Source organism: Piliocolobus tephrosceles, chromosome 1 (assembly GCF_002776525.5).
Source record: "Piliocolobus tephrosceles isolate RC106 chromosome 1, ASM277652v3, whole genome shotgun sequence".
In the NCBI taxonomy this organism is placed as follows: domain Eukaryota; kingdom Metazoa; phylum Chordata; class Mammalia; order Primates; family Cercopithecidae; genus Piliocolobus; species Piliocolobus tephrosceles.
This window is the reverse complement of record NC_045434.1, coordinates 210,079,727-210,088,454: the sequence shown is the minus strand read 5'-3', so window position 1 is coordinate 210,088,454 and position 8,728 is coordinate 210,079,727. Positions and strand designations below refer to the sequence as shown.

The 8,728-nt window shown below is 53.9% G+C and overlaps 1 protein-coding gene across 1 annotated transcript in view; it reads left to right on the top strand.

The window, feature by feature from the left end:
- The first annotated feature begins 214 nt into the window (after positions 1-214).
- The window catches only part of C1H1orf167 (chromosome 1 C1orf167 homolog), a 27,048-nt gene continuing 18,534 nt past the window's right edge, over positions 215-8,728 (top strand). The window contains 6 exon segments of the mRNA XM_026447960.1: positions 215-284; positions 1,672-2,900; positions 3,038-3,081; positions 4,199-4,397; positions 5,724-5,878; positions 8,329-8,441. Of these exon segments, the coding sequence (XP_026303745.1) occupies positions 215-284; positions 1,672-2,900; positions 3,038-3,081; positions 4,199-4,397; positions 5,724-5,878; positions 8,329-8,441 (1,810 nt within the window).

The window sequence follows — 8,728 nt, the reverse complement described above, 5'->3', positions numbered from 1 at the left end:
TGAGAGACCAGAACAGTGAGGGGCAAGCCCCAGGCAGCTGGGACCAGGCCAAGAGCAGCCAGGAGTACTGCTAAATGGAGGGGGTAGGGATCAGAATGGGGTGGGGTTGAATGAGAGCCAGGGCAACCTGTCCTCTCCCCGCAGGGCCCATCTTATTAAACAGACCAAGCCACTCACTGTGGGGTGGACCAAGGACATCCCTGTCCCTGAGCCCATGGAGCTGATGTCTGATGCCAGCCACAAGAAGAATGTGTCCCCAAAGCCTGCAGTGCTCCTGAAGCCAGGCAAGAGGCTTAGAGGGCCTGGATGGGAGGTTACAGGAGCAGGGCCCGTCTAGGTATCGGCCCAGAGCCCCCCTCCCAGGCAGGCCAGCCTATAGGGAATGGCTAATTCCACAGATCAGCCACCATGGTCGCTGCACATAGAACGGTTTTCCCAGCCTGGGGCCTAAGGAGCAGGAGTCTTGGGAGAGTGAGGTCAGGAAGAGAGGGGACCAGGAGTAGGCCTGGTTGGTGCCCCTGACTAAGATGGGACCCCCACAGATCAGTCAGTACCAGGGGCGGTGGGCTGGGGACATCCCTGCTCAGGCTGCTGAGGCTTTAAGAAAGCCACAGAGGGCCAGGAGTGGTGGCTCATGCCTGTAATCCCAGAACTTTGGGAGGCCGAGGCGGGTGGATCACCTGAGGTCAAGGGTTCAAGACCAGCCTGGCCAACATGGTGAAACCCCATCTCTACAAAAATACAAAAGTTAGCCAGGCATGATGGCAGGTGCCTGTAATCCCAGCTACTTGGGAGGCTGAGGTGGGAGAATCACTTGAACCCGGGAGGCAGAGGTTATACTGGGCGACAGAGCAAGATTCTCTCTCAAAAAAAAAAAAAAAAAAAAAAAGAAAGCCACACAGCTGGGCCAGCCAAGAAGGGGAGCAGCCCAAGAACAAATGTGGATTCTTGAATTCACATCCCAGTTTCTTCGTGTTCCAGCTGTGTGACCATGAGGCAAGTTGCTTGACCTCTCTGAGCTTTAGTTCCCATCCACAAAGGCAGCAACTTTTATGGCCCACTCTACCTGCCAGGCCCTGCGCCCAGAGCCTCCCGGGACCTCATCTGTCCCCACGAGGACTCTGTGCCTGTGGAGTGGGCTTAGGGCTGGGGAGGGGCTCCAAGGCCCCCTCCGTGTTCCCAGAGCAGCTCACCTTTAGCCGTTGCTCTGTGGGGTCTTGCTTTCATCCCAGACCACTGCCCCCACCACCTCTTTGCTTAAGCCAGAGATCAAGGAGTCCCCCTTGATTCTTTTTTTTCCCCTTTCCCTGACTCCCCCAAGCCTGCTGGCTGCACCTCTGAAGCTTGTCTGAATCTTCTCTTTACCCACCTGCTACCCCGATCCCAGCCACCCTCATCTCTCTCCTGGGACCCCCTCAACAACCTCCTAAATATCTCTCTGCTTCCCTCTGTCCAGCTCCAAGAACCCCCTACTCCAAGAGCCCCAGGGACCGCCCATCGCTTCACCCAGGGAGACAGAGCTGGCAGCAGACCCTGGAAGTCTTAGCTCCCTCCCGCTGCTGGGGCCCCGTCCCCTCCCTGGCTCTGAGGCCTGGACAGCTCCACCTGTCCCACCTGCGTGCCGGCCACCCAAGTCCTCCCCCAAGGCATGACTGTCTCTCCTCTCTTTAGAGCAACGAAGATGCCGGAGGAGCCTGGGGATCAGCCTGAGCAGTAGACATGACCAGTGGGTGCCCGGGTGCCAGGTGGAGAGGGGAGGGCGTGCTGCCACTCCCTCCCCAGGGGCGGTGCTAGACCAGGAGCCCTGCCGAGTCCAGACCAACCTGGCCAGCCCTGGTCCCCGCCTGGGCCTAGCCCTGAAGGACACGACTGGCCGACTGGTAAATTCAAGCGTCTGGCAACAGAGCAACCTGCAGCCTTCAGCCAGGAGGTGCCAAGGGAAGGCTCGAGAGTTTGCCATTCAGCAGAGCAACCTGAGCATCAGTGAGACCAGCAGCCCCCACCTCTGCCCAGAGCCTGGGGGCAGCTTTGGGCCCCACAAGCTGCCCTGGGGTCGTCTCCTATCCCAAGAGCCACTGGCTTGCCCATCTCCCTGTCTGAGGCGGTCCAGGCTGCTGGCCCCAGGCACCCCTAGCAGGGACTTCAGGCCCACTGAAGCCTTTTCCCCTCTTGATGGGCACACACAGCCAGGCCTCAGATTATGGGGTGGCCTGGGGAGCTGGAGGTCCAGGCTGGTGGGGGAGCCTCTCTCCCTGGAGGACCTGGCTGTCCCCAGTCAGAACCAGACTCGAGCCCCATCCCATGCTGCCGTCCAGCAGCTGCTGGCCTCTGTACGTTGCCTGGCACAGGAGGCAGCCAGACTCAGGTGCCAGGCACCCCAGGAACCCCCCGGTACTGTGCAGCAGGACTTCTGGACCAGCGGTGGCCAGCCACTCTCCGCCCACTCCCAGCCCAGCCAGCCTGTCCTTGCTTCCTGGGGTGAGAGGCAGAGATGCCTTCGAGGCCAAAGGGAAACTGCAGCTTTCTTGAAGACCCCGGCTAGTCTCTCAGACTCTTGGGCACAAAGCAAGCTAATGTCACCTGAGACCACTCTGGGGACACTGACTGGGGATTCCCTTAATCCTGAGCAGTGGCTCCCTCCCGCCCACCCCCTAGGGTCAGGGGACAGCTGCTCTCCCGCGTCTCCAGATGGCAGGGCACAGAAGGGTGACCCCAGTCTCCCTCAAGGGGTGGGAAGCAGGGGGGCCGGCCCCTGTTCCTCAGCCTTCTCCAACACAGGCTGGGGAGTCCCACCCAAGCAGAAAGGAGAGGAGGGGGCCCCGAGGGAGCAGGTCCACAGGGAGGAGGAGAGGACAGCTTTCCATCTGCCAGACACAACATCAGCGAGCAATGCCTCGAAGGTAGAGGCTGGGGGAGGCTGGAGGTGGGGGGGGGGGGGGGGGGGGTGTTGCTCCGGGGCAGGGAGGTTTGGCAGGGGGTGCCTGGTCCTGCCTGCTGCTTGGCCTGAGAACTGTGTTATGTACTCTTGCTTTCCCAGAACAAGGCACAAAACGTTGTAGCCCCAGAGTCTGAGGCAACCTGGTGAGGCCATGGCTGGGTGGGGACAGGGGTTGGAGCAGGGGGGACACATGCTCAGGATTCTGCTTCCATTTGCCTGTGTGAACGGAGATGAGGGCCTGATGGAGATGAGGCAGGGTTTCAAGGAAGAGGAACTTATTTCCTGTCCCTGCTGGGGAACGAAGGGAGCCTCCAGGGCCCCAGGGATGAGAATGAAGGGATGCTTGTGGGTTTGGGGCACTCAGTGTCCTGAACTTCCGAGGCCACCCTGGGTTTTTGGCAAAGAGGGCAATCTCTGGCTGGATGCGGTGGCTCATGCCTGTAATCTTAACACTTTGGGAGACTGAGGCAGGCAGATTGCTTGAGCTCAGGAGTTCAAGACCAGCCTGAGCAACATGGCAAAACCCTGTCTCTACAAAAAAAAAAAAAAAAAAAAATTACAAAAATCAGCCGGGTGTTGTGGTGCACGTCTGTAGTCTCAGCTACGCGGGAGGCTGAGGTGGGAGGATCGCTTGAGCCCAGGAGGTCAAGGCTGCAGTGAGCCATTATCATGCCACTGCACTCCAGCCTGGGTGACAGAGCAAGACTCTGTCTCAAAATAATATATATAAATAAAAAAGAAATAGCTGGGCGTGGTGGCTCAAGCCTGTAATCCTAGCACTTTGGGAGGCCGAGACAGGCAGATCACAAGGTCAGGAGATCGAGACCATCCTGGCTAACACGGTGAAACCCCGTCTCTACCAAAAAATACAAAAAAACTAGCCGGGCGAGGTGGCGGGCACCTGTAGTCCCAGCTTACTGGGGAGGCTGAGGCAGGAGAATGGTGGGAACCCAGGAGGTGGAGCTTGCAGTGAGCTGAGATCCGGCCACTGCACTCCAGCCTGGGCGACAGGGCGAGACTCCGTCTCAAAAAAAAAGAAAGAGGGCATTCTCCTACCCCCGGGCCTTGCTTGTGTGAGGTTTCCAAGTCCAGCCATCAGTAAGAGGGAAGTTCTTCCAGTCAGCAGTGTGTGACTCCTGTTGTGGTGTGGGTCACCACCCTACTGATTGCAGGAAACGCATCGGAGGGTATCCAGCCATCGAGCTCTCCCTGGAGATAGGAGGGCAGTCCACCCGCTGATCAGCCCTGGTCTGTCCCCAGCTGGCAGCTGCTGTCCAGATGTTTTCGGTCCTGGAGGCACTTGGTGAAGAGGCAGCCGGAGCCAGTGGTGGCGGCAGTGGCACTGGACCGCTGGCAGCTGTTGCGAAAGGGCCTTCAGGCCCTGTGGCTCCGGGATGCTCAGCTGGAGGCAGCATGGGGGCGGTACACAAAGGTTCTGCTGGCCTGGAGCTTCCGAGAGGTCAGGAGTCCCCAGGTTGGGCCAGGGGGCTGTGTGAAGCACTAGTGTGTCTGGGGAGGAGACTCAGTCTGTGGAGAGGGCACCCACTGGGCATAGGTTGCACCTCATGAATGATCAGCAGTAGATCGTGTAGTTGTGAGTCCACACACCTGAATCAGCTCTGCCTGAGTTCAAATCCTGCCCCCTCTACCGCTTTCTAGCTGTGTGACCTTGGGCAAGTTACCTAACCTCTCTGTGCCCCAGTCTCTTTCTCTCTAAAATGGGATGGTGATGATAGTAGTACATACCTCTCTCAGGGTCATTGTGAGAGTAAATTAATAAGAGACTCAGAACACTGCCTAGCATACAGTAAGCTAGTAGATAAGTGGTTGCTATTGCTATTTTTTTTTTTTTTTTTTTTTTTTTTTTTGAGACGGAGTCGCTCTGTCGCCCAGGCTGGAGTGCAGTGACTGGATCTCAGCTCACTGCAAGCTCCGCTTCCCGGGTTCACGCCATTCTCCTGCCTCAGCCTCCCGAGTAGCTGGGACTACAGGCGCCCGCCACCTCGCCCGGCTAGTTTTTTTGTATTTTTTAGTAGAGACGGGGTTTCACTGTGTTAGCCAGGATGGTCTCGATCTCCTGACCTCGTGATCCGCCTGTCTCGGCCTCCCAAAGTGCTGGGATTACAGGCTTGAGCCACCGTGCCCGGCCCACTATTGCTATTTTTTATTAGTGGTTTGCCAGCCAGGGCTGGGAGGGAGCATCTGTGTCCTTCCCTCCTTGGGAAAGGGGTGCTCTGAGAGGGTCCAGTCCCAGCTTTCGTCTTCTTTTCTTTTTTTGAGACGGAGTCTCGCTCTGTCGCCCAGGCTGGAGTGCAGTGGCCGGATCTCAGCTCACTGCAAGCTCCGCCTCCCGGGTTCACGCTATTCTCCTGCCTCAGCCTCCTGGGACTACAGGCGCCCGCCACCTCGCCCGGCTAGTTTTTTTGTATTTTTTGGTAGAGACGGGGTTTCACCGTGTTAGCCAGGATGGTCTTGATCTCCTGACCTCGTGATCCGCCCGTCTCGGCCTCCCAAAGTGCTGGGATTACAGGCTTGAGCCACCACGCCCGGCCCCAGCTTTCGTCTTCTAAGGAAAGTGTTGCCTCTTGGGATGCGTCTCTCTGTATTTGTTCATTCATTCATTCCTTCATGCCCAAAGAAGGAAGGAATAGGCAGAGTAATGGTTAAGACCACAGGCTGTGGAATCTGATAGGCGTGTGTTACTCCTGTCCCCTCCCCTGCCTGGTGTTTCCTTGGGAGGCAGATTCAAGGCCAACATCTTCTTTCCCCTTGTCTCTTGAGCCAGTGGAGAAACCTGGCTTTACAGCAGAAACAAGTACAGTCCCACATGCAGGCTGGGCCAGGGTCCCTGCCCTCCAGGAGAGCGCAGGGCCAAGTCCCTTCCTTGAGAAGAAGCACAGTGGCGGACCTCTCCCAGAGAAGCAGGCTGGAACACATCAGGTTGGTGAGCATGGCCTGGGAAGCTGGTGGCCTTCCTTCTCCCACTTCCTGCCCTGCCCCCACTACTTCCTCATCCCCACTAAAGAATGGGAATGAAATAAGTAGACGTGGGCAAAGATTGATGCAAAAAAGATGTCCATCACGGCATCATTTATAATTGTAAAAACTTCAAAACAGCCAGGCATGGTGGCTCACGCCTGTAATCTCAACACTCTGGGAGGCCTCGGCCAGGAGTTAGACACCAGCTGGGGCAACATAGCAAGACCCCGTCTCTAGCAAAAAAATGTAAACATTTAACCAGACGTGGGGGCATGCTTGTAGTCCCAGCCACTCTAGAGACTGAGGCAGGAGGATCTCTTGAGCCCTGGAAATCAAGGCTGCAGTGAGCTATGATCATGCCACTGCACTCCAGCCTGGGCAACAGGGCAAGATCCTGTCTCAAAAAAACAAGCTGAAAAGGAGCCTGAATGCTCAACAGTGAGTGAGGAAATGATGGTTTGACCATGTGATGAACAATTAGCAACCATCCAATATGTTGTTTAGGAAGATTTTTTATTGGTTTTGTTTCCAATCATAGCAGTAATGCATGCTCAATTTGAACAATATTCCAAATAGTTGGAAGTGTATTAATTAATTTGAAAGCTTCATCCCCTCACAGCCCCCTCCCTGGAAGTATTTTTATGAATATTTGCATAGCATTTTTAAAAACAAGGGAAAATGGTGTGGCAATGTTAAATTTTTCTTAAAGGAGCATAAAAATGTATCAAAAATATTTTTCCCAATATTTTTCCAATATTTCCCAATATAGTTGCATAGAAACCACACAGTGCGTAGAAAAAGGACCAGAAGGAAAAAAAAAAAACCCAAAAATATGCAATGTGAAAATCCGTAACACTGCTGAACCGTACACTTAAGGAGGCGGAGCTTGCAGTGAGCCAAGATCTCACCACCACACTGCAGCCTGGGCGACACAGCGAGACTCTGTCTCAAAAAAAAAAAAAAAAAAAAAAAAATTGGTTACAATGGTAAAGTTTCTGACGTGTATTTTACCACAATTAAGGAGTGAAAAATAAATATTTCATTGAAAAATACTAAAATGGAAACTATGCTTATCTCTGGAGCAGTGGGATCAAAGTCGGTTATTTTTTTTCTTTTCTTTTCTTTTTTTGCCCAGGCTGGAGTGCAGTGGAACAATCTTGCTTACTGCAACCTCCATTTGGGTTCAAGCAATTCTTCCGCCTCAGCCTCCTACGTAGCTGGGATTACAGGCACACACCACCACGCCCGGCTGATTTTTTTTCTCTTCTCTTTTTTTTTTGTGTGTATTTTTAGTAGAGATGGGGTTTCGCCATGTTGGTCAGACTGGTCTCAAACTCCTGGCCTCAAGTGATCTGCCTGCCTCAGCCTCCCAAAGTGCTGGGATTACAGGCATGAGCCACTGTGCCTGGCCTCTGGTTATTTTTTTCTTTATTTCCCCAATTTTCTACTACCGTTGGGTATTTTTATTTATTTATTTTTTTTTGAGACGGAGTCTCACTCTGTCACCCGGCTGGAGTGCAGTGGCCGGATCTCAGCTCACTGCAAGCTCCGTCTCCCGGGTTCACGCCATTCTCCTGCCTCAGCCTCCCGAGTAGCTGGGACTACAGGTGCCCGCCACCTCGCCCGGCTCGTTTTTTGTATTTTTTAGTAGAGACGGGGTTTCACTGTGTTAGCCAGGATGGTCTCGATCTCCTGACCTCGTGATCCGCCCGTCTCGGCCTCCCAAAGTGCTGGGATTACAGGCTTGAGCCACCGCGCCCGGCCTTTTTTTTTTTTTTTTTAAACAGAGCACTGCTCTGTCACCCAGGCTGGAGTACAGTAGTGCGATCTCTGCTCACTAGCACCTGTGCTACCCAGGCTCAAGCAATTCTCATGCCTCAGCCTCCCAAGTAGCTGGGACTACCAGTGTGTGCCACCACACTGGCTAATTTGTGTGTGTGCGTGTGTTTAAATATATATATATATAAATTTTTTTTTTTTTTTTTGTAGTAGAGATGGGTTTCGCTATGTTGGCCGGGCTGGTCTTAAACTCCTGGCTTCAAGCGATCTGCCCGCCTCAGCCTCCTAAAGTCCTGGGATTACAGGTGTGAGCCACCACACCTGGCCATGTTCTTATTTTTAAATTGAACAAATGTATTTAAATAATTATTTAAATGATATTTATTTTAATACATGTTTGTTGTTTAAAAAAAATCCAAATAGTATTAAAGAGAATAAATCAAGAGCAGAACCTCCCTCCAGCAATAGCTTTTAAATCTGACATAAAATGAACTGTCCAGAAGAGGATGGGGGACTCAGCACCCCTTGCTCCCAAGGGCAGACCGCATCTGCCTGGGGTGGGGTGGACAGGTTGGGACCGTGTGCCCTCCCTCCCGGGTCATCGGCTTCTCTCTGGGCAACTTCACTTTTAGTCCAGGAAGTCTGAGGGAAGAGGAGAGAGCTCAGTGGCTTCTGTCACATCCTGGGCAGAGAACACACAGCAGAGATGAGAGAGTCCAGATACTGGAGGCCCTGCAACTGTCGGGTGAGATGTGGGGTGCTGGGAAAGCAGGGAGGTGGAGCCTGGATGTGCAGGGCCTGAGCTCCGCACTGGGCAGGGGCGGGGGACCCTGGGTGAGTGAACGTTTATTGTGCATCTGCTTTGGCACATTCCCAGAGACAATCTCATTTGAGCCTCACAGTGACCCCCAAGAGGAATTGTGCCCATTTTACGGATGGGGAACTGAGGCACAGAGAAGTTAAGCGACTAGTTTGAGGACACACAGCATGAAAAGAGCACAGCCTGCATTTCTGGGCCGATACGCTGATGCA